General features: G+C 41.9%; 1 protein-coding gene across 48 annotated transcripts in view; it reads right to left on the bottom strand.

The window, feature by feature from the left end:
• Positions 1–26,189, bottom strand: part of FANCC (FA complementation group C) — a 221,913-nt gene that overhangs the window by 47,186 nt on the left and 148,538 nt on the right. For 36 of the 48 annotated variants that reach the window (XR_012424987.1, XR_012424988.1, XR_012424989.1 and 33 more), the window contains 2 exons: positions 26,008–26,072; positions 5,425–5,589 (listed from right to left, as the gene is read on the bottom strand). Coding sequence is in view for 45 of the 48 variants with exons in the window: in XM_074018021.1 (XP_073874122.1) it covers positions 5,425–5,589; positions 26,008–26,072 (230 nt within the window). In the remaining 3 variants the exon portion in view is untranslated. The remainder of the gene's footprint in view (positions 1–5,424; positions 5,590–26,007; positions 26,073–26,189) is intronic. The other 12 variants (XM_074018030.1, XM_074018035.1, XM_074018050.1 and 9 more) reach the window with 1 other exon arrangement.

Below are 26,189 nucleotides of genomic sequence, written 5' to 3'. Positions count from 1 at the left end.
CCCTTCACCTCGCTCCAGAGGGCGCCCCGGAGGCCCGCACCCTTCACCGCGCTCCAGAGGGCGCCCCGGAGGCGCGCACCCTTCACCTCGCTCCAGAGGGCGCCCCGGAGGCGCGCACCCTTCACCTCGCTCCAGAGGGCGCCCCGGAGGCGCGCACCCTTCACCTCGCTCCAGAGGGCGCCCCGGAGGCGCGCACCCTTCACCTCGCTCCAGAGGGCGCCCCGGAGGCGCGCACCCTTCACCGCGCTCCAGAGGGCGCCCCGGAGGCGCGCACCCTTCACCTCGCTCCAGAGGGCGCCCCGGAGGCGCGCACCCTTCACCGCGCTCCAGAGGGCGCCCCGGAGGCCCGCACCCTTCACCGCGCTCCAGAGGGCGCCCCGGAGGCGCGCACCCTTCACCGCGCTCCAGAGGGCGCCCCGGAGGCCCGCACCCTTCACCGCGCTCCAGAGGGCGCCCCGGAGGCCCGCACCCTTCACCGCGCTCCAGAGGGCGCCCCGGAGGCCCGCACCCTTCACCGCGCTCCAGAGGGCGCCCCGGAGGCCCGCACCCTTCACCGCGCTCCAGAGGGCGCCCCGGAGGCGCGCACCCTTCACCGCGCTCCAGAGGGCGCCCCGGAGGCGCGCACCCTTCACCGCGCTCCAGAGGGCGCCCCGGAGGCGCGCACCCTTCACCTCGCTCCAGAGGGCGCCCCGGAGGCGCGCACCCTTCGTCACACTCCAGAGGGCGCCCCGGAGGCCCGCACCCTTCACCTCGCTCCAGAGGGCGCCCCGGAGGCGCGCACCCTTCACCGCGCTCCAGAGGGCGCCCCGGAGGCCCGCACCCTTCACCGCGCTCCAGAGGGCGCCCCGGAGGCGCGCACCCTTCACCGCGCTCCAGAGGGCGCCCCGGAGGCCCGCACCCTTCACCGCGCTCCAGAGGGCGCCCCGGAGGCCCGCACCCTTCACCGCGCTCCAGAGGGCGCCCCGGAGGCGCGCACCCTTCACCGCGCTCCAGAGGGCGCCCCGGAGGCGCGCACCCTTCACCGCGCTCCAGAGGGCGCCCCGGAGGCCCGCACCCTTCACCGCGCTCCAGAGGGCGCCCCGGAGGCCCGCACCCTTCACCGCGCTCCAGAGGGCGCCCCGGAGGCCCGCACCCTTCACCGCGCTCCAGAGGGCGCCCCGGAGGCCCGCACCCTTCACCGCGCTCCAGAGGGCGCCCCGGAGGCGCGCACCCTTCACCGCGCTCCAGAGGGCGCCCCGGAGGCGCGCACCCTTCACCGCGCTCCAGAGGGCGCCCCGGAGGCGCGCACCCTTCACCTCGCTCCAGAGGGCGCCCCGGAGGCGCGCACCCTTCGTCACACTCCAGAGGGCGCCCCGGAGGCGCGCACCCTTCACCGCACTCCAGAGGGCGGACACGCTCTACCACCTGAGAGAGGGGAAAACAACCGCATTATTTCAACAAATATCAAACCAAAAAACAAAGAGGGATTGAAAGAGACTTGAAAGAACCTATAAACCAAAGGCAATGTGTAGATTTGAACTCTGATTCTAACAAATCAACTGGAAGAAAAATTCTAAGACAATCAGGATAATTTAATTCCTGACTAGACATGTGATGATAAGGAACTAATGTCAATTTTAAGATGTAATAATGGTATTGTAGTTTTGTTTTTTTAAAATGCATTGTATAGCAAGGAAGGGTCTATATATGTAACAATTCTCCGATTTCTCACTGAAAGTATTTAAATAAAGAATTGGGCCGGTCACAGTGGCTCACGCCTATAATCCCAACATTTTGGGAGGCCAACACAGGCAGACTCCTTGAGTTCAGGAGTTTAAGACCAGCCTAGGCAACATGGTGAAATGCCGTCTCTACTGAAAATACAAAAAATTAGCCAGGCGTGGTGGCACACACCTGTGGTCCCAGCTACTCAGGAGGCTGAGGTGGGAGGATCACCTGAGCCTGGGAGTTTGAGACTACAGTGAGCCAAGACTGCACCACTGCACTCCAGCCTGTGTGACAGAGTGAGACCCCATCTCAAAAAAAAGAAAAGAAAACATAAATAGTATTAATAAATTGATTTAAAAGCCACAGTATTCTTAACAAAACGTCAGGTTTACAAGCAGTATCATTTTAAAATCACACTGCATGTATACCTTGAATTCAGAAATGTGAATGCTTTGGATCTCATTATCTGAGACTGAGAGGGCTCTGCAAATTACACCACACAGTGGATTCACAGTGTTTTCAAACGCTGCAGACAGAGCCACTCGTAACTTGGAGACATGACTACAGCAGTAGTCAGAGGCCATGCAACAGTTTTCAAAGTGGGGTCCAAAGAACCCTTTCCAGAGAGGGAGAGAAGAACTGAGATGCGTTAAAAGAAAAAAATCATTATTTAAAAAATTCTCATAATTTATCTTGGGCCTACATGGAAACATAAGAAATAAGTACACTTTGTTGGGGTTTGCAGTAATATATATTTTTTAATTTTGAAAACTTTTCTAATTTTTAAATTTTATCTAAGCTATTTTAGATAATTTTATTAGATATACATTTTTATGTATATATACAGCATATATTTTACTTACATATTTTAATACATATTTTAGATTATTTTGTAATTTTACAATATTCTATTTGAAAAGTAACATTTATTTATAATGTATTTTCTTGTATTTAAGAATGGATCATTGGCTTTAATAAGGATTAAAAGATTCAGTTTCTCATCCTACAGATGTTTCATCAAGAAAAGATGAAACTGGCCGGGTGTGGTGGCTCCTGCCTGTAATCCCAGCACTTTGCGAGGCCAAGGCGGGTGGATCACCTGAGGTCAGGAGTTCGAGACCAGCCTGACCAACATGGAGAACCCTGTCTCTATAAAAATACAAAATTAGCCAGGCGTGGTGGTGCATGCCTGTAATCCCAGCTACTCGAGAGGCTGCGGCAGGAGAATTGCTTGAACCTGGAAGGCAGAGGTTGTGGTGAGCTGAGATTGTGCCACCGTACTCCAGCCTGGGCAACGAGAGTGAAACTCTGTCTCCAAAAAAAAAAAAAAAAAAGAAAGAAATCAAAGGAAAGAAAAGATGAAACTGGAAACTGACACATCAGAGAATTCTCTGACTCATGAGATGGAGACATCTGCTCCAGAGAAAGTGGGCTAAACTGTAAATAAAGACAAAAAATGTGAGGAAAGTTATTTTTCCCTTGCCTTTGCAGATGTTAATGATTTACCTTATTGTGTCTTATGCAACAATATTTCAAATACTATTATGGTGCAAGTTAACTGCCACATCGATTTGAGACCAATCATTCAGAATCTAAAGAAAAAAAATTAAATGCAGATGTAATAAATTAATATGTCACCAACAGAACTGTACTTCTGCCTTACAATAGAATCTCTGGACTTACTGTATTCCTTGTAGTTGTCTGGTATCAGCACCAGCTAAGCACAGAAGCTCTTTTATATGAAAGTTGGCCGCACACACAGTGGTAGGGAAATACTTAAATTACTGAATAACTATTTTGAATCTCCCCGTTTTTCCTGGAACAACCGTGTTGACGTTTGCACTGATAGCGCAAAAGCAACGGTGGGTAACACAGCTGCGTCTCAGTGGGAATCAGAGCAGAGACAGTCCTCACGCTACTCTTCACCACCACACACACACAGTAGAAACACTGCACAGTTTATCATACTGATTTTATTAAACTGTTGCCCTCAAGGATACTTTTTAAAAAGAATTCTGTATGGTGAAAAGGAAAGTGTGTATAAAGCACTTCTGCTTCATAATAAAAAACGACGGTTGCCTGGAGAAAAGCACTCCACTTGTACACCTGCACAACTCTTTCAGCGGTAAACTCACCTGACCACTTTTTGTCATGCAAATTGACTTGAAAGAATGACTAGCAGACAGGCAGTGGTTAGTCACATTATGGGATTAGACACATACTTTCTCAATAATTTGCAAAGTGACTCAGTCCCCTCAGGAAAACGACTGATAGTGTTTGTAGCCCATGATAAATTTTAGCTTTTAAGCAGAAATTAGAATCTTGGAAAATCTATGTCCACCAACATATGCTTGACAGCTTCCCAATACTTAAAGTCGTTTCTGATGAGGTGGCAGTAATGACTATAGGTTTTGATATTGCATAATGAAATATGTCAATGTTTGGAAGATATACATAACTCAATTAATGAAGATTTTCCAAATGAACCATGCAGAATGCTGCAAAATTATGTGTGTAGGCAAAAAAGATCCATTGAAAGTGCAAGACAGACCAATGGGTTTTAATGTAACAGAGTATGGAAAGTTAACTAATACAATTTCAGATTCCACACTGCAACTACCCTTTAAAAAAATGACCATTTTCAAATTTTGGTGAGCTATCAAAGCAGAATTATCTACAATGATCTGCGATGGCTATTAGAATATTCCCGCCTTTCCCAACTACTATCTATGTGGGACTGGATTTTCTTTATACACTTCAACCAAAACAACACATCCCACCAGAAGCAGATATGAGAATTCAGCAGCCTTAGGGCAGAAAATGAGACTTGCAAAAATGTAAAAACAATGCTGCTCCTGTCAAAATTTTTTTTTTTTTGCCTTGGAAAAGAGCATTGTCTTTCATGAAAATATGCTATTTGTGTTAACGTGTAATGAAATTATTTTTATTTTTTAAGTGAAGAAACACATTTTTAAAAATTTAGTTTCAAATATGATAAATATTAATAAGTGTTTAACAGATTAAAAAAAAAACTCTTGGGAATGTATGAACACAAAGAAGGAACAACAGATGTGGGGGCCTTCCTGAGAAAGGGTAGGAGGAAGGAGAGGAGCAGAAAAGGTAACTATTGGGTACTGGGCTTAATACCTGGGTGATGAAATAATATGTACAACAAACTCTATGACATGTGTTTACATATGTAACAAACCTTCACATGTACCCCCAAACCTAAAATAAAAGTTTAAAAAAAAATGCTTTGGGGTCCTCAGTAATTTTTTTTTTTTTTTTTGAGATGGAGTCTCGCTCTGTTGCCCGGGTTGGAGTGCAGTGGCGCGACCTTAGCTCACTGCAACCTCCGCCTCACAGGCTGAAGTGATCCTTCTGACTCAGCCCCCCAGTAGCTGGGATTACAGACACACGCCACCACACTTGGCTAATTTTTGTATTTTTAGTAGAGATGGGATTTCGCCATGTTGGCCAGGCTGGTCTCAAACTCCCGACCTCAAGTGATCCACCCACCTTGGCCTCCCAAAGTGCTGGGATTACAGGTGTGAGCCACCATACCTGGCTGGGATACTCAGTAATTTTTAAGAGTATAAAGGGGTACTGAGACAAAAACGTTTGGACCCTGCTGTCGTATAGTCTTTCCAACACACCACAGCCTTCTAAGAAAAGGAAAAATGACACAGGATGACAGGAGACATGAACACCACTTACAGCAAAATGGCCTCGTTTACAGCCTCAAAGAACTCTGGCTGGAGGATTTCCTGAGGTTCATGTCCGTGACAGACGAGCAAAGCCTCCACCAGGGGGTCAACATCTGGCAGGGTAATAAGTGGGACACAGACTCGTGATAGGGACGCCAATCGCTCAGGAGTCATTCTATGGAAGAAATAAGAAATAATCACCCAAATCTAAGAGCCACGCATAATTAAGGACATATAAAACCTTCATGCTAAAAAGGTCAACGACAGATCACCTGTTTTGCCTCTAAATAAAGAGAATGACTCTAACACCATCGATGAACACTTCTCTTTTATCCAATTCTTTAGGAAGACATCTTTTAGCTGCCAATGCTGTTTCAGTGTCATTCATGGTCAGAACTTTGTTCTTTATATCCACAGGCACTTAATATGTCCAAAACACAACTCCTAAAATCCCTTCCCGGTGTTCCCTTTCCCCAGTGCCATCTCGTTTGCTCAGGCTCAAATGCTGATTCCTGCCTTTCTCTCAGGCCCCTCAACTGATGCATCAGTGAATACCAGCAACACGTCCGACCTCTTCTGAACGCCTCCATCACTGCCCTCCTACGTGGACAGTAACCCACCACCTCCAGCCTCTGGACTTCTTGCTTCTGCACTCACTCCTGTAGTTTAACATCAGAACACTTCCAGCACCCCTTTAAAAATTCAGATCACAACACTTGTCTGCTCAAAGCTTTGCAATGGCTTCCCACCTCATGCAGAGAATAAGCAATGTCTTTCACTAGCCAGCAAGTCCTTCCGTGGTGGGTCCCCGTCTGTTTCACTGACTTCATCTCCTTCCACTCTTACCTTTGTCTTTTCTGCCTCTGACTGCCCCAAGTAAGGTCCTGCGGTCCCCAGTTGCAGCTCAAATGCCCGTTTGTTAAGTGAGGTCTTCTCTGATCATCCCATGTCACTATACTGTCTACCATGTGTGGCAATTTAAATGTAAATGAATTAAAATGAAATTAAAAATCCAGCTCAACTGCACTAGTCACAGCTGAAGTGCTCAACAGCTATGGGCGGCTGGCGGCTACAGTCCCGAACAGCACACACGTACAGGATGTGCCTGGGACCATGTACAGGATACGCCTGGGACCACACAAAGCACCGCTGGACACTGGAGCTTCACGCGCCCTCCTACCCGTGCTTTACTTCTCTTCCTGGTACCTTTCACCATCTGACCTATACGGTATTCCCTTGTAGTACTCATGGTTCGCTTCCTCCTGAGAGGGCAGAAGCTCTATGATGGCAGGCAGCTTCTCCTACTTTGCCCACCACTCTATTCCTAGCACCTAGGGACAACTCCTCACACACAGCACATGCTCAACAAATCCATCTCCAGTGCAGTGAACGATAAATAAAATGAAAGTTCTGGGTGGACCCTATTCAACGTTTTTCTAGGTATTTTCATATGTAATTGTAAATACAGAAATTTAGTCTTGTGTTTTGTGAAACACAAATGGCACCACAGTGTAGAGCATATAGCTGTCCCTCATTCTTAAAAACTTGCTGCCTATTATTAAAACACACATGTTCTGTAATTTAACAATGCCACTATCAGTAGGCACTGAGGCTGTTTCTGGTTTTTCACTATTCAAACAGGGCTGTGGCGCCACCCTTGCCCATGCCTGTCTGTGCCCACGTGTGAGAACTTGCATATTAAATTGCCTTCCAAGGCCAGGGGCGGTAGCTCACACATGAAGTCCCAGCACTTTGAGAGGCTGAGGCAGGCAGATCGCTTGATCCCAGAAGTTCAAGACCAGCCTGGGTCACATGGAAAAACCCCATCTCTACAAAAAATACAAAAACTAGCTGGGTGTGGTGGTGCGTGCCTGCAGCTGCAGCTACTCGGGGGACTGAGGTGGGAGGTTGCTCGAGCCCAAGAGGTCAAGGCTGCAGTGAGCTGTGTTCACATACTGCACTCCAGCCTGGGAGACAGAGCGAGACCCTGTCTCAAAAAAAAAAAACAAAAAACAAAAAACACACACACACAGACACACACACAAAAATGCCTTGCAAAAGACCAATTTACTTTTCCACCCCTTCCAATGATATCATTTTTTGTTTCTATTTCTCAAAAATTTAACGAACAAAAATTGCTATTTCATTGCCTTAATTTGCATTTTCCTGATAACTTGTGAGACAGTAATTGTTACCCACTTGTATTTACTCTTCAGAGAATTTTATGTATTTGTGTATCATTGTCCTATTTGTTCATTTAATACCTATTTATTGATCCCCTATTGTAGTCAAGGCTCTGTTTGAGGTGTACGTGATACAGATGCAAAGATGACAAGGTCTCATCAGGGACAGGAGCAATATAATGCCAGATGATACTGAGTATCATGCTGAAAAGAATACTCAGAAGTGACAGAAATTTACCAAGAAGGTGACATGTGAGCAGTGCTCTGAAGGAAGTACATGAACAAGCCACATATGTATCTGGGAGGAAAACACTGCAGACAGATGAAAAGCAAATGCAAAGGCCCTCAGCATCTGAAAACAGCGACAGGGGACCCACGTGGTCACACCCAGTGAAAACAGCGAGGGGACCCACGTGGTCACACCCAGTGAAAACAGCGAGGGAACCCACGTGGTCACACCCGGTGAAAACAGCGAGGGGACCCACGTGGTCACACCCGGTGAAAACAGCGAGGGGACCCACGTGGTCACACCCGGTGAAAACAGCGAGGGGACCCACGTGGTCACACCCGGTGAAAACAGCGAGGGGACCCACGTGGTCACACCCGGTGAAAACAGCGAGGGGACCCACGTGGTCACACCCGGTGAACCAGGGAGGATGGCGGAAAGGCTTCTGTAGATCACTGTAGGGGGCCTGCATATTCTTTTTTAAAAAACTTTTTTCATTTTTATGAAATTAATAAATGCAACTATATTTTTTAAATTTAGAATATGCATTTACTTTTAAATTTTTATTTCAATAGCTTGTGGGTAAAAGTAGTTTTCTGTTACATGGATGAATTGTATAGTGGTGAATTCTGAGTTTTTTTTTTTTTTTTTTTTTTGAGACGGAGTCTCGCTCTGTCTCCCAGGCTGGAGTGAGTGGCTCAATCTCGGCTCACTGCAAGCTCCGCCTCCCGGGTTCACGCCGTTCTCCTGCCTCAGCCTCCCGAGTAGCTGGGACTACAGGCACCGCCACCACGCCTGGGTAATTTTTTTGTATTTTTAGTAGAGACGGGGTTTCACCGTGTTAACCAGGATGGTCTCGATCTCCTGACCTGTGATCCGCCCATCTCGACCTCCCAAAGTGCTGGGATTACAGGCTTGAGCCACCGCGCCCGGCCGAATTCTGAGATCTTAATGTGCCCTCGCCCGAGTAGATTGCACCTAATGTGTAGTTTTTTATCACTAGCCCCCATCCCACCCTCTTCCCGCTTCTGACTCTCTGAAGTCCATTATGTCACTCTGTATGCCAGCAATGTCCAATCTTTTTGGCTTCCTTCTTTTTGGAAAAATAATTGTCTTGGGTTACACACTAAATACACTAATACCAACGATAATTGATGCGCTTAAAAAAAATCGCAAAAAACCTCAATGCTTTAAGGAAGTTTACAGATTTGTTTTGGGCAGCATTCAAAGCTGTCCTGGGCCGCATGCAGCCACGGGCCATGGGTTCGACAAGCTTGCTGTGTGTCTCTGTGTACTCATAGCTTAGCCCGCACTAATAAGTGAGAACAGTTTGTGATTTTCCACTCCTGTGTTACTTCACTTAAAATAATGGCCTCCAGCTCCATTCAAGCTGCAGCAAATGATATTATTTTGTTCCTCTGAATGGCTGAGTAGTGTATATATATACCACATTTTCTTTCTCCACTGATTGCTGGATGGGCACTTACGTTGGTTCCACATCTTTGCAATTGTGAACTGTGCTGCTGTAAAACTACATACGCAAATGTTTTCATTTTTTTCTAGAAAGACACCTTTTCCTTTGGGTAGATAACCAGTAGTGTAATTGTTGGATCAAGCAGTAGATCTGCTTTCAGCTTTGTAAGGAATCTCCACACTGCTTTCCACAGAGTTCGCACCAATTTACATTCCCACCAGCAGGTATGTGTTCTCTTTTCCCCACATCCACGCCAACATCTATTGTTTTTTGACTTTAAACATGGCCATTCTTGCGGGAGTCAGGTGGTGTCTCATTGTGGTTTTAATTTGCATTTCCCTGATGATTCGTGATGTCCAGCATTTTTTCACATGCTTGGCCATCTATACATCTTTTGAGAAATGTCTATCATGTCCTTTGCCCACTGTTTGATGGGATTGCTTTTTTCTTGCTGATTTGAGTTCCTTGTAGATTCTGAATACTAGTCCTTTGTCAGATGCATAGTTTGCAAATATTTTCTCCCACTCTGTTGGCTGTTTACTCTGCTGATTATTTCTTTGATGTAACTGCTTTAAATGGTCAAATAGTTATTCAAAGCTAATGAAAATAGCAGCTTTTGAAAGGGCATTCCTATCCCCATTTTCTGATATCCAGAAATAACTACTTTCAACCCTAATTAATTCTTTAGTACTTCAGTGTGTTGTCTGTTGTTCAATACAAATTGTAACATCAAATTTGTAGTGGGAGGGCTGGGTGTGGTGGCTCATACCTGTAATCCTAGCACTTTGGGAAGCCGAGGAGGGCAGATCACCTGAGGTCAGGAGTTCGAGACCAGCCTGACCAATATGGTGAAACCCCACCTCTACTAAAAATACAAAAATTATCCAGGCAGGGTGGTGGGCGCCTATAGTCCCAGCTACTCAGGAGGCTGAGACAGGAGAATTGCTTGAATCCAGGAGGCGGAGGTTTCAGTGAGCCGAGATCACACCACTGCACTCCAGCCTGGGCAACAGAGCAAGACTCTGTCTCAAAAAAAGAAAAGAAAAGAAAAGAAAAATTGTAGTGGGAGATCCATCAGATTACGGAGAAAAGAGAAGTCCAGGATGTTTCTGATAGGAACGTAAATAAATAAGCACAAACACTTTGGAGAACAACTGGTAGCAACGTGCTACCATTTCTTCTTACAGGTTAGGGAGACAAACAGAACTGTTTGTAAAAGGTAGATTCGATCTTGCTGTGAATTTGTACAGAAATGAATAAATGATGATTTATTTACAGAATGGAATGCTATATGGCAGTTTAAATGAATAAACTAGACCTACATTATCTGAATATGTAAATCTCAAAAACTGAATGAAGAAAGCAGGTTGCATAAAGATATCCACAATACACCATCCTTATGTAAAGTTTTAAAACACTCACAGCAAAATGTGAAGTAAAAGTGTTAAAACATGACAAGAAAAATCTACACCAACTTCTTGGGCATGCTTGCTCCAGCAGGGAGAAAAAAATGGAACAGGAGAAGGATGCTTCAGCCTCTAATTGAAACATTTTATTTTCTTAAAAATATCAAATATATGTATTAATAAAATGTTAGCACTGTAAAACCTGGGCAATGGGCACACAGTTCTTCCACGTCATAAGTGTTTTATAATTAAACTTTTAAAAAACTAAAATACAATGTTAACTAGTAAAATACTGAAAATGAAAATATTCATGCTAGGCATGGTGGCTCATGTCTGCAATCCCAGAACTCTGGAGGTTAAGGCAGGTGGATTGGTTGAGCCCAGGAGTTTGAGACTAGCCTGGGCAACATGGTGAAACCCTGCCTCTACAAAAAAATACAAAAATTAGGTGGGTGTGGTAGTGCACACCTGCAGTCCCAGCCACTTGGGAGGCTGAGGTGGGAGGATGGCTTCAGTCCAGGAGGTGGAGGTTGGGGTGAGCTGAGATCATGTCACTGCACTCTGGCCTGGGCAACAGAGCAAGACCCTGTCAAAAAAAGAAATGAAAGAGAGAGAGAGAGACAAAGGAGAGAGAGAAAAGAGAGAGGGGAGGGGAATGGAGGAATGTGGAAGGGAAGGAAGGAGAAGGGAGGGAAGGTGAGGGAAGGGAGGGAAGGTGAGGGGAGGAGAGGGAGGAGAGGGGAGGAGAGGAGAGGGGAGGAGAGGAGAGGGGAGGAGAGGGGAGGGGAAGGGAGGGGAGGGGAGGGGAGGAAGGGAGGGAGGGAGGGAGGGAGGGAAAAGAAAATATTCATAATAAAGGGGTTACTTCCTGCCTCAGGTTCTTATTTCCAAATAGCAAAAGTAACTCATTAAAAAATAATCATCTTTAATCAGCCTTAAACTGCTTAGTATTTATTTCCCTCTGGAGTATTTTTTCCCCTTTATTTACATCTTTTTTGTACTCTTCCCATTATTTGATTGTAATGGTCTCTTTTCAGGGTATTGCTATACAATTATTTGTGCTTTTCATTTTCTCACCCTCGGACAGAAGACAAGCAGTTGAGAAAGGTTTCTAAAGTCTCCTGGACCACAATTAAAAGACTCTGCTGGATGGTATCAGCTGACACAATCTTCTTTTCTCTTTCTTTTTTGAGACAGGGTCTTGCTCTGTCACCCAGGCTAGAGTGCAGTGGTGCAATCTCGGCTCACTGCAACTTCGACCTCCCCAGGCTCAAGTGATCCTTCCACCTCAGCCTCCATAGTAGCTGGGATTACAGGTGCTTGCCACCACACCTGGCTAATTTTGGTTTTTTTTTTTTCTTGTAGAGATGGGGTTTCTCCATGTTGCCCAGGCTGGTCTCAAACTCCTGGGTTCAAGTAATCCTCCCACCTTGGCCTCCCAAATTGCTGGGATTACAGGTGTGAGCCATTGTGCCCGGGCTGAGACAACTTTTATAGATTAAAAACTTGCCTTTGTGCCATATTGTGCCACTTTGGAAGAGGTTTATTCTCTAGTTCATAATTGGTTTTGTTGTTGTTGTTGTTAAGAATGCCTGCTTTTCAAAAGTAATATGAACAAATTCCCTGGCACAGAGCAAAGTCCACTGATGGATGTCCATGCTGGCATCCCAGCTGGCAGGAGTAGCAAGGATAAAATGGGAATGAATTTAGTTAGCAGTTCAGGATATTCCTAGTCAAAGCAAACCTATGATACAATCAGTAAAATTCTTAACTGGATTTACTAAGAATGCAAGATGCCTGTGCCAGTAGAGTACTCCCTGTAAACCAACACACCTGATACATTCCTCATTTGCTCTACTGAATGATGTTTAGAATCTTTTCTTTAAAGAATTTTAGAACTCAACAAGATAAATTTTTTCCAGGTACTTTTCTGAATGTGTTGAGCCCTTATACATAGTTTTTAAGGTAATTCAATCTCTTGGACTAAGTTCATTTATACCTATCAGAAGATTGAATTTAAAAAGCAATTTGATGCCTAACATGCTTTTTGAGCCTTTTTAGTAGCTTTTGTGTTCACCATTCATAAAATTTTAACTTGGATTCCTAAAAGCTTGTGTGAGAACCAAAACTTTTTAAGTCCACAGTTCTCCAGTGAATTGCAAATTCTGACAAGTGTGTTCTCCTATCTCAAGTGGAAGCCGGTTTAATGAAATCAGGGAACAGAATGGCACCATGATAACATTTGCAAAACAGCTGCCAACCACACTGGAGCCATTAAAATTTTTGCCATCATTAATCATAACAATTAAAACAGGTATCATAATACTACCTAACTTTCTACTACACATCTGAAGTTCTCTGTCCATTTTTAAGATTCACAAATTGAAACAATTAAATCAGAACACAGTGTAAGAGGCAAACTACTTTCTGGTATACGCTTAAAGTCAGGACAGTCCCATCCACCTATGAATCCTAGTTTCTAATTCCTTTCCTTTCACAAGTATGACTTCAAATGTCCAAGCAGCCAAGAGAACCCAAACTTAAGCACCATAGAAACAATGCTATGCTGTTTTTCTGGGTTTTTTTTTTCCTTCTAGAAGGCATGTATGCATTTATTTTTTCTTATTTTTTAGCACTTGAGTTTTTAACGTTCATTTCCAAAGATTCAAAAAGTCTCACAGAAAATAGAGAAATTGATCTCATAACTTCAGATGCATGCAATCGCCAGAGGAACAACAACAACAAAAAAGTGGGAAAATTAGCTTACTTTCTCTTTGTATTATTTTTAGAGGCCTGATAAATTGTGTCATAGGGCTTTAAATAGAGTTTCACTTGCCACCAAGTAAAGTCAACAATTCAGTGACAGAATGTTTAAATTCTATCCTGTTCTTTGCTATAAACCATCGAGAAGGAGCAGCATTCTGAGCATTGTCAGCTTATCCTGTAGCCCTATGGTTTCGGGGCAGATGGTTTGGAAGCTACAATACAACCACACAGGAAGGATGTTCCCAGCAGTATATGGTTACTGTCCAGCCTTCTGCAGTTGAATTCTTGTGCAGAAACTATTGGGAAGTGCTGCTCTGGCAACCAGTCAAGACCTAATGCTGAGTGCAATTCAATCTGGAAAGCGCTGATAACTCTCCACTTGAACCTGGGTCTCCGCACTCTGACAAGCTTCAGACCAAAAAAGGAGCCGTGAAGGCTGTCTGCACCTTGAAGTTTCTGGAAGGTTATCAGTTGGGTTGCCCGAATTTTGGTATACCCAGGAACTACCTGTCCTCATGAGATTTTTAAATTTTTCAGAAAAATTATCCTGGATTGTTTCCAGCCTAATTAGAAGATACAATCTGCAGCCATGAGCTGCAGTACTTGATAAATGTCCCCAGCACCACAGTCTTTCCACTCACTCAGTCCCCAGTAATAATCTCTGACTCTTCTCATTTCCTCTTTTCAGATAATGAGAGAAAAGTTGCACTTAGAGATCTTTTAGGGAGGAGGACTGATGAGTCAGGATGGAGACCTGCCTGCCTATCTGAGAGGCTACACGAGTGATGCACACAGGCAACTCTCAGCCTACCTTTCAATTGTACAAACATCCATCCAGCCCTAACTCTATGCAATACATTCTGCTAGGCTATGTGCAGAGTATACACCTTCACACACAACCCCACACACCTCTTCCTCTACCAGCCCACCCACTAAGCTCATAAATTCCAAAAATTTAAGATACTTACAACTCACGCTAAATGTGTCTTTTTGTTAACAACTTAGATGATGGACTCAAAAACACATTAATTAATTTTAGATCTAAAACCATCTTGGTGGTAAGAGAACGATGATAAAGCACTGTGGAAGGTAAACGTTGAAAGGATTATCTGCCACTTAAGAAAGTGGTAGAGAACAGGAAGTACAATTTAGAAAAGGTGAATATTTGAGGAGAAAAGACAAACTGTTCACACAAAATAGATCACTATGGGTAGTTTGACAAAAAATTATCTTCATGAGAATTTACTATTATCAAGAAAATAATACAGCTAAACTATTAACGATTTATAGGAATTCATCAACAAAAATAAAAACCGTAAATAAAATTCTATCATGTCACCATACAGTATTCAGATCGTTACTAGGGACTGATATGCAGTTATGGGAACTGCTTCTAAAGAAGTCGTGTAGAGCAGCATTTCTCGTACTTCCAGAGAGTACGTCTGGACAGGTGTTTTAAAAAACTCGTATTTCTTGGTCTCTCCCCAAGGGATGTTGATGCTGCTGATTCGTAGGGCCACACTTTTGAGTAAGTTCTGGTGGAGAACTGCTACACATCCCGAGGACTGAAAGGCAAGACCTAGGAAGAATGCTGATGCTCATAATCTACTCAAAGAGAAAATAAGATGAAAATATAACCTAAGAGACTGAATCAAGTAATGAACTAAGAACACGGATGTCCTAGCATTCTTGCTATACTCCCAACTCCTAGAAATGATGGAAGAATTTTTCACTTTTTAAAATTATACTTTAAATTCTAGGGTACATGTGCACAATGTGCAGGTTTGTTACATATGTATACATGTGCCATGTTGGTGTGCTGCACCCATTAACTCGTCATTCACATTAGGTATTTCTCCTAATGCTATCCCTCCCCCCTCCCCCTACCCCACGACAGGCCCTGGTGTGTGATGTTCCCCTTCCTGTGTCCAAGTGATCTCATTGTTCAATTCCCACCTATGAGTGAGAACATGCGGTGTTTGCTTTTCTGTCCTTGTTGAGAGTTTGCTCAGAATGATGGTTTCCAGCTACATTCATGTCCCTGCAACGGACATGAACCCACCCTTTTTATGGCTGCATAGTATTCCATGGTGTATATGTGCCACATTTTCTCAATCCAACCTATCATTGATGGACATGTGGGTTAGTTCCAAGTCTTTGCTACTGTGAACAGTGCCACAATAAACATACGTGTGCATGTGTCTTTATAGCAGCATGATTTATAATGCTTTGGGTATATACCCAGTAATAGGATAGCTGGATTAAATGGTATTCCTAGTTCTAGATCCTTGAGGAATTGCCACACTGTCTTCCACGAATGAAGCAATTTACACTCCCACCAACAGTTAAAAGCATTCCTATTTCTCCACATCCTGTCCAGCATCTGTTGTTTCCTGACTTTTTGATGATCGCCATTCTAACTGGTGTGAGATGGTATCTCATTGTGGTTTTGATTTGCATTTCTCTGATGGCCAGTGATGATGAGCATTTTTTCCATGTGTCTGTTGGCTGCATAAATGTCTTCCTTTGAGAAGTGTCTGTTCATATCCTTGGCCCATTTTTTGATGGGGTTGTTTTTTTCTTGTAGATTTGTTTAAGTTCTCTGTGGATTCTGGATATTAGCCCTTTGTCAGATGGGAAGATTGCAAAAATTTTCTCCCATTCTGTAGGTTGCCTGTTCACTCTGATGGTAGTTTCTTCTGCTGTGCAGAAGCTCTTTAATTAGATCCCATTTGTCAATTTTGCCTTTTGTTGCCATTGCTTTTGGTGTTTTAGTCATGAAGTCCTTGCCCATGCCTATGTCCAGAATGGTATTGCCTAGGTTTTCTTCTAGGGTTTTTATGGTTTTAGGTCTAACATTTAAGTCTTTAATCTATCTTGAATTAGTTTTTGTATAAGGTGTAAGGAAGGGATGCAGTTTCAGCTTTCTACATACGGCTAGCCAGTTTTCCCAGCACCATTTATTACATAGGGAATCCTTTCCCCATTTCTTGTTTTTCTCAGGTGTGTCAAAGATCAGATGGTTATAGATGTGTGGTATTATTTCTGAGGCCTCTGTTCTGTTCCATTGGTCTACCTCTCTGTTTTGGTACGTACCATGCTGTTTTGGTTACTGTAGCCTTGTAGTACAGCTTGAAGTCAGGTAGTGCAATGCTTCCAGCTTTATTCTTTTGGCTTAGGATTGTCTTGGCGATGCGGGCTCTTTTTTGGTTCCACATGAACTTCAAAGTAGTTTCTTCCAATTCTGTGAAGAAAGTCATTGGTAGTTTGATGGGGACGGCATTGAATCTATAAATTACCTTGGGCAGTATGGCCATTTTCACAATATTGATTCTTCCTATCCATGAGCATGGAATGTTCTTCCATTTGGTTGTGTCCTCTTTTATTTCATTGAGCAGTGGTTTGTAGTTCTCTTTGAAGAGGTCCTTCACATCCCTTTTAAGTTGGATTCCTAAGTATTTTATTCTCTTTGTAGCAATTGTGAGTGGTAGTTCACTCATGGTTTAGCTCTCTGTTTGTCTGTTATTGGTGTATAGAAATGCTTGTGATTTTTGCACACTGATTTTGTATCCTGAGACTGCTGAAGTTGCTTATCAGCTTAAGGAGATTTTGGGCTGAGACAGTGGGGTTTTCTAAATATACAATCATGTCAATGATGGAAGAGTTTTTACAATTAAATATATAATACTGTAAAATGGGGGCTTTTGGTGACCCACAAATTCTGAGAAAAGCTTGGCTTGGTAGGTAGGTGGGATCTTTTTGAAGGAAATACCACCACCCTAAAAGCTTGCAAGACAGGACTACTATAAAAGAGTTACTTTGGGGGTGAATTCAAGGAGCAGGGGGCAAACCAACAGCCAGCTGCCAAGGCCTTATATACTCTTTTTCTTATCCACTGTCTTTAGGCAAGAGATAACGGAAATGTCCTGACTCCAACAGGAAGGAGGAATGAGGCCTGGAAGGAGACGCCAGTCCCAAATGGCTATCAACCTCCAGGAAATATGGGAGTCCTCCAAGGCCTGAAATACAATTTATTGGCAACCTCAATCAAGACCACCTCTTGATCCTTCCATAATTATTGGAGGCTACAATAAACAGAGCACTAATAGAGAGACTAATGAGGAATCCCAAGTTCCAGGAAGACCAGATTGTTCTGCAAAGTGGTTGTGCCTATTTAAGTTCCCATCAGCAACCTCCTGAAGCTCACCATAACCTAATGGATGTCTAACTGATGTTGTAGTTTACACTTTCCTGAAAATGCACAGAAAAGCTCATAGACCAGTTTTAAATTGTGGTAAAAAACACATTAACATAAAATTTACCATTTTAACCATTTTTAAGTGTACAGTACAGCAGTGTTAACTGTATGTCCTTACGTGCAACAGATCTCTAAAACGTTCATATCTTGCAAAACTAAAACTCTATACCCATTGAACAACTCCCATTTCCCCCTTCCTCCCATCCCAAGGTAACCACTATTCTACTTTGTTTGTTTCTTTTTTTTTTTTTTTTTGAGACGGAATCTTGCTCCATCACCCAGGCTGGAGTGCAGTGGCACGATCTCAGCTCACTGTAACCGCCGTCTCCCAGGTTCAAGCAATTCTCCAGACTCAGCCTCCTGAGTAGCCGGAATTACAGGCATGTGCCACCACACCCGGCTAATTTTTGTATTTTTAGTAGAGATGGGGTTCCGCCGTGTTGACCAGGCTGGTCTCGAACTCCTGACCTCCGGTGATCCGCCCGCCTTGGCCTCCCAAGGTGTTGGGATTACACGTGTGAGCCACTGCTCCTGGCCTTAGCTTCTGTTTCTACAAGTTTGACTACTTTAGATACCACACATAAGTGTAAGTAATCATGCAGTATTTGCCTTCTGTCACTAGTTTACTTCTTTCATCCACACTGTAGCATATGACAGGACTTCCTTCTTTTCTAAGGTGGAATACTCTTCCAGTGTGTATATATACCATATTTTCTTCACTCATTCGTCTGCTGATGGACATACAGGTTGCTTCCACCTCTTGGCTCTTGTAAATAATGCTCAATGAACATGGGTGTGTAAATATCTCTTAGAGATCTTGTTCCCAATTATTTGGAAATATACACAAATATGAGATTGCTGGATCATTTAGTAGTTCTATTTTTAGTTTTTTAAGGAAACTCCATACTGTTTTCCATAGTGACTGTACTAGTTTAACATTCCTAGCAACAGAGTACAAGGGTTCCAAGTACTCCATATCCTCATCATTTGTCTTTTTCTCTTTCTTCTTTTCATAGTGGTCATTCTAATAGGTGTGAACTGGTATTTTATAATGGTTCTGATTATCATGTCCCTGATAACTGGTGATGTTGGGCATCTTTTCATATGCTTGTTGGTCATTCGTATATATTCTTTGGAGAAATGTCTATTCAAGTCTTTGATCTATTTTTAAACTGGATTATTTTGCTGTTATTGAGTTGCAGGAGTTCTCTGTATATTCTGGATATTAACCACTTATCCAGATATAAGGTTTGAAAATATTTTCTCCCATTACATATGCTGCTTTTTAATCTGTTGTTTCCTTTGTTGCACAGACATTTAAAAAATTCATGTAGTCCTATTTGTCTATTCTTGCTTTTCTTGCCTGTGCATTTGGTGTCATATCCAAGAAATTATTGCCAAGTTCAATGCCATGACACTTTTCCCCTATAGTTTCAGGTCTTACGTTTAGGTCTTTAATCTATTTTGAGTTAGTTTCTATATAAAATGTAAGGTAAGGGTTCAAATTTGTTTTCTGAATGTGTATATCCAGTTTTCCCAACACCAATTATTGAAGGGACAATCTTTTCCCAATCTTGTAGACAGGATACCCTTGTCAAAGACCATTTGATCATATATGTGAAGCCTTATTTCTGGGCTCTCTATTCTGTTTTATTGGTCAATATGTCTGCCTTTATGCCAGTACCACACTGTTTTGATTACTGTGGCTTTGTAATATGCTTTGAAAAAAGGAAGTATGAGGCCTTCACCATGTTTTTCTTTCTCAAAATCATTTTGGTTACTTGGGGTACTTTGAGATTCTATATATATTAAAGGATTCTTTTTCTATTTCTGTAAAAAAATAAAAATAAAAACCACACACCACTGACATTTTGATAGAAATAACACTGGAACCTGGAGATTGCTTTGGGTAATACAGGCATTTAAAATACTAAGTATAGGCTGGGTGCAGTGACTCATGCCTGTAATCCCAGCACTTTGGGAGGCCGAGGCAAGTCGATCACCTGAGGTCGGGAGTTCAAGACCAGTATGACCAACATGGAGAAACCCCATCTCTACTAAAAATACAAAATCATCTGGGTGTGATGCCGGGCACCTGTAATCCCAGCTACTCAGGAGGCCAAGGCAGAAAAATCACTTGAATCCAGGAGGTGGAGGTTGAGGTGAGCCGAGATTACGCCACTGCACTCCAGCCTGGGCAACAAGAGTGAAACGCCATCTCAAAAAAAAAAATAACTCATCTATGAACACACGATATCTTTTTATTATGTCTTATGTAATATATTTTAGCGATGTATAGTTTTCACTGTACAAATCTTTCACCTCCTTAATTGCTTATTCCTAAATATTTTATTCTTTTTGGTGCTATTGTGAGTAGGACTGTTTTTAAACTTCCTTTTTGGGTTGTTCTTATTAATGCATAGAAACGCAACTGGTTTCTATTCTCTATTTTATTTATTTCTGCTCTAATCTTTATTAGTCTCTCCCTTCTAACTTTAGGTTTAGTTTGTTCTTTTTCTAGTTGCTTGAAGTGTAAAGTTAGGTTTCTGATTTGAGATCCTTCTTATATTTTTTTTCTTCCTTCAAAAGCATGTACTTCTTTTTTAATGCAGGCATTTACCACTATAAACTTTCTGCTTAGAACTGCTTTTGCTGCATCCCATAGGTTGTGATATGTTGTGTTTTCATTTTCATTTGTCTCAAGTTATTTTCTACGTTTCTTGTGATTTGTTCTTTGACCCATTGGTTGTTTAAGAGTGTGTTAATTTCCACATATTTGTGAATTTTCCAGTTTTCCTTTTGTTATTGATTTCCATTCCCTTGTGGTCAAAAAAAAATAGTTACTATGATTTCAGTCTTCTTAAATTTGCTAAGACTTGTTCTGTGGCATAACATGTGGTCTTTCCTAGAGAATGTTCTATATGTGCTTGAGAAGAGCATATATTCTGCTGTTATTGGGTAGAATGTTCTGTATATGTCTATTAGGTCCAATTGGTCTACAGCATTATTCAAGTTCTATTTTCTTATTGATCTTCAGTCTGGTTAATCAATCTGTTATTAAAAGTGGGGAGGTGAAATCTCCTATTATTATTGTGTAACTGTCTCTTTCTCCCTTCAATTCTATTGGTATTTGCTTCATGTATTTGGATGCTCTGTTAAGTGCATATATTATTGTAATTGTTGTATCTCCCTCAACTGACTCTTTTATTATTATATAATCTTTTTCTTTGTCTCTTTTGATAGCTTTCTGATACAAGTATAGCTATGCCTGCTCTATTTTGGTTACCATTTGCATGATTATCTATTTTTCCATCTTTTCATTTTCAGCCAATGTATCAAGTGAGTCTCTTGCAGCTAGAATATAGTTGGATCTTGTTTTCTGATCTATTTTGCTACTCTACATCTTTTGAATGGGGTGTTTAATTCATGTTCACCTAAAGTAATTACTGATAGAGAAGGACTTACTATTGCCATTTTGTTGCTTTCCATATACCTTGTAGTTATTCTGTTCATGATTTTCTCTTATTCCCTTGAGTTTCATTGATTTTTTCATAGTGACATGCTTTGATTTCCTTCTCATTTTCCATTGTGCATCTCCTACCGGTATTTTCTTGTTGTTACCATGGGCATTACATTAAACATCTTAGAGTTATAACAACCTAACAAGACAACTTCAATCACATACTAAAACACTACTCATTTACATTTCCCTCCCCAGTTTATGTTATCAATATCACAAATTACATCCTTCTCTATTTTGTATTTATCAACACTGTTTAACATTTTTTATGCTTTTAAGTTCTATATCAGAATTAAAAAGTGAGTTATGTACACTCAGCCCTCTATATCTATGGGTTCTGTATCCATGGATTCAACTAAATCATAGATCAAAAATATAGTATTTGCAGGATGTAGAACCTAAAGATTGACTGTTTATATCTGTAAGTTCCATACAGTTTACTGTGGGACTGGAGCATCTATAGATTTTGATGTGTGGGAAGTCCTGGAACCAATCCTCTGTGGATACCAAGGGACAACTGTACTATACAACACAGTATTATAAGATTTTGTGTTTGTCTATATGTGTACATTTATCAGAAGCCTTTATATTTTTGTATGCTTCCACATTGCTAATATTCCTTCATTTCAACTTGAAGGACTCCCTTTAGCAATTCTTGTAAGGCAGGTCTAGTGATGAACTCCTTCAGCTTTTGTTATCTGGGAATGTCTTTACTTCTTCATTTTTGAAGGATGATGCAGCCCAGATGCAGTATTCTTGGTTGGAAGGGTTTTTTGTTTTGTTTTGTTTCCTCCTTGGCTCTTTGAATGTATCATCCCACTCCCTTCTCGCCTGTAATATTTCTTCTGAGAAATGCACTGATAATATTATGGAACCTTCCTTATACATGATACGTCACTTTTTTCTTGTTGCTTTCAAGATTATGTCTTTAACTTCCAACATTTCGATTTTTGTGTATGTTGGTGCGGGCCTCTTTGGGTTCATTCTTTGGAGTCCTTTGAGCTTCTTAAATTAGGATATCCAATTCCTTCCTAATATTTGGGAAGTTTTCACCATTATTTCTTCAAGTAAGTTCTCTGCCCCTTTCTCTCTTATTCTAGGACTCCCATAATGTGTATATTGTTCCTTTTGATGTTGTTCCACAAGCGTCTTAGGCTTTCTTGACTTTCCTTCATTCTTTTTTCTGTTTCTCTGACTTAATAATTTCACATGATTTGTGTTTAAGTTTTCTCTTTCTTCTGTTTGATCAAGTCTACTGCTGAACCTTTCTAGTAAGTTTTTCAATTCACTTATTGAGTATCTTTAGCTCCAGAATATCTGTTCGGTTCTTTTTTAGTTTCTATCTTTTTGTTGATAGTCTCATTTTGTTCATGTATTGTTTTCCTGATTTAATTTAGTTGTTCATCTGTGTTCTCTTGTAGTGCCTTGAGACCCCTTAAGACAATTATTTCAAATTCTTTGTCAGGTAATGCATAGATCTCTGTTTCTTTAGGGTCTGTTTCTGTAGGTTTATTTTGATCCTTTGATTATGCCACATTTCCCTGGTTTACTTTGTGTCTTGTTATTTTTGTCGTATTCTGTACATTTAAAGAAACATTCGCTTCTCTCAGTCTTTATCGACTGACATGGTACAAGGGAAGACTTTCACCAATGGACCTGGCTGGAGATTCTGGAGGTCCTGGAGGTCCGTCAACCCTTTTCCAGGGATGTATCTTCTCTGGGCTCACGCATGTGATTTCCAAATTAGAGGGCTTCACTGGATTTTCGAGAGCTCCTACTCTCTTGCTCCCCCTAGTGTCCGTCTGTGGTATTGCAGATTCTCCGGTGCTGTAACAAGCTGCGGCGCTCTGGTTCCACAGGATGCCATTTCTCTGTCAGTGCTGTGAGTCAGGACAGACAGACGCCAGTCCCTCCAGTAGGCCCCTGAAAGCCAGAACACTGGGTGTATATATTCCATTCTTCTCCTCCCCTCCCAAAGAACAAGTCGCGAGCTAGGCGTTTTCCCCAATTCTGTTGAGCTGTGCCAGCCTCCATCCACAGCGCTGCCAGCTCTCTGGTGCTACCACAAACCACCAAGCTTGCTTTTGTTCTCCACGGCCCCAAGACATCAAAAGTAGTCTTCCTTTATCCGCAGTTTTACTTTGTGTAGTTTGAGCTAGCCATGGTCACCCGTGGTCCAAAAATATTAAATGAAAAAATTCCAGAAATAATTCAAAGGTTTTAAATTGTGCACCGTTTTGTTTTTTTTTGAGATGGCACCTCATTCTGTTGCCCAGGCTGGAGTGCAGTGATGCAATCTCAGCTCACTGCAACCTCCACCTCCCAGGTTCATGTGATTCTCCTGCCTCAGCCTCCCGAGTAGCTGGGACTACAAGCATAAGCCACCACGCCCGGCTAATTTGTATTTTTAGTAGAGACGGGGTTTTGTCATGTTGGCCAGGCTGGTCTTGAACTCCTGAAATCAGGTAATCCACCTGCTTCGGCCTCCCAAAGTGCTGGGATTAAAGGCATGTGCCACGGCACCCGGCCTAAATTGTGTACTGTTCTGAGTAGCATGATGAAATCTCATGGTGTCTCACTCTGTCCCACCTGGAACATGAATCATCCCTTTACCCAGGGTATCCATGATATATACACTACCTGCTCATTAGTCACTTAGTAGCCTTACTGGTGGTCAGATCAACTGTCACAGCATCACTGTGCTTGTCTTCAAGTAACCTTTATTTTATTACTACTTAATAATGACCTCAAAGTCCAACAGCACTGGGGCTGGCAATTTGCATATGCCACAGAGAAGTTGTAAAGTGCTTTTTTTAAGTGAAAAGGTGAAAGTTTTCAACTTAATAAGGAAAGACATATGCTGAGGTTGCTGAGATCTATAGTAAAAACACATCATCTATCTGTGAAATAGTAAAGAAGGAAAAAAATTTGTGTTAGTTTTGTCATTGCATCTCACATGGCAAAAATTACAGCCATCATATATGGTAAGTGTTTAGTTAAGATGGAAAAGACATTAAAGTTGTGAGTGGAATACAGAAATGTGTTATGATTGATGGCAATCAGGTTTGGTACTATCCACAGTTTCAGACATCCACTGGGTGTCTTGAAACATATCCCCTATAGATAAAGAGGGATTACTGTATGCAATTTCCTCGTCAGTGCTCCCAGTCAGTAGAGACAGAAATCTGTTCCTCAGTCTGCTCCCTAAAAAGTGAGAATGTTGGATGCACATTCCACTCTTCTTTTTCCCGCCCAAGGGAGAGAAGCCACAAGCTGGGTTTTTCCTACCAATCTCACCAAGCTGTGCCAGACTTGGAAAAGGGCTATCACAGTTGAAACGAAACAGATTTTTAAATCAATTTCAATGTGGCTATTCTACACTTTGAGCTTGCCTGCAGCACTGTGACTTCTTAATTGGTTCTGTAGTTCTCATTGAAATTTTTTGGGATGTATGTTGTAGTTAAGTCAATATCTCTATTGGGAAATAAGGTCTAGGACTTCCTATTCTGCCATCTTGCTGATGTCATTCCTGAAGAACTCCTTTAATATTAGTAATTCAGTTTTCACTTTTGGTAATGACCTGCTTAGATTCCTTGCTCATTTCTATACTGGAGTGTCTGCCTCTTTATGATTGATTTTTCCAAGTCATTTCTATATTTTGCATTCTGATCCTTTGTTTCTATTTGTTAACAGATTTTAAAAATTATTTTTATTGTGAGCTGCTTTTTAAAAAATCAACTGTGATGCATATTTTGGGAGTTTGGTGTAGGGAGTACATATACATTGCATGACTGATTTTTAAAGTCCTTTTAAATAAATTTATAATTACATAATTCAAAAGATCCATCAGTCAACATTCACCTCACAACTAAATCCAAGTCTACTTGACATGTAAATAAATAAATCTAAACACTCTCCATATCTCCTATAGTTCTTTTTACATTGCCAAATCCAACATAATGAAGATTTTCTCCAATGTTTTCCTATAATAATTATATATTTAAGGGTTAGGTGCAAAAGATTCCTAAAGGTTGAGGACAAAGACAATTTCTGATAGGACTTGAATTAGCAATAGCTTTATGGGGAAAAAAAAAAAAATCAAGTCCCTCAGTCCCAGATTATCTCGGTTAATGATACGTCAAAAATGAAATGCCCGCTAATGAAAACTGAAATTCTTTCACAGACTGAAGAAACATTTGTAATGTGATTAATTGCCTTTTAATTTGTCTGAATCTCTTTGATTTGTTTAGTCTAGATTTTGGAATATCATGTTTCTTAAAATAGGGCATATGTTCACATCAAATGTTGCCTTGTAAATATCCTGACTCCGTGAGAGAGTGTGTGTGCGCGCGCACGTGCGCGTGTGCTGGGAGAAGGCAGAGCCAGGGCAGGCTAGTGTGACAGCACACACTTGCATCTGTGCACATTCTCCTCTTGCAGAGTGAGCAATCCCAGGGTAAAATTAAGAACTGCTCTTTCTTTTGTGCTCCCTACTGTAAATGTAGGGCTTTTTACCTAATGGGCCCACAAAAGACATTGTAGGATTTACTCACTGCTCTGTGAGAGTTGAGAAAATTGTGATTTTTAAAAGAGTTTGAAAAAACTCACCAATTTGCTATGTATTCCACTAAAATAATCTTTCTATATAACATACAACCATAACTGAACATCCATTTCCTATGAATTATAAAATTCTCCTCTCATAACCAAACTGATACATTTTGAAACCTGAGAAGAAGGATGTTTAGTTTAACACCTACCGCCTTTGAGTGTTAAATCCATTAAGATGATTCTCTCTGAGTTCAGACGCTAATGATAAAACCATCTGTAAAACAAAATCAGTTGCAGGTTAACTCAGGCTGCAAACAGGATTACATCAGTTCTATTCTTCTTGGTGTGAGTGATATTTCCGTTGAGATTCCCCCAACCCCCATCTTCTCAT

The sequence above is a fragment of the Macaca fascicularis genome, chromosome 15, assembly GCF_037993035.2.
Source record: "Macaca fascicularis isolate 582-1 chromosome 15, T2T-MFA8v1.1".
Taxonomy (NCBI): domain Eukaryota; kingdom Metazoa; phylum Chordata; class Mammalia; order Primates; family Cercopithecidae; genus Macaca; species Macaca fascicularis.
Note: the sequence above shows the minus strand (reverse complement) of the source record. Positions and strands in the feature narration are given on the sequence as shown.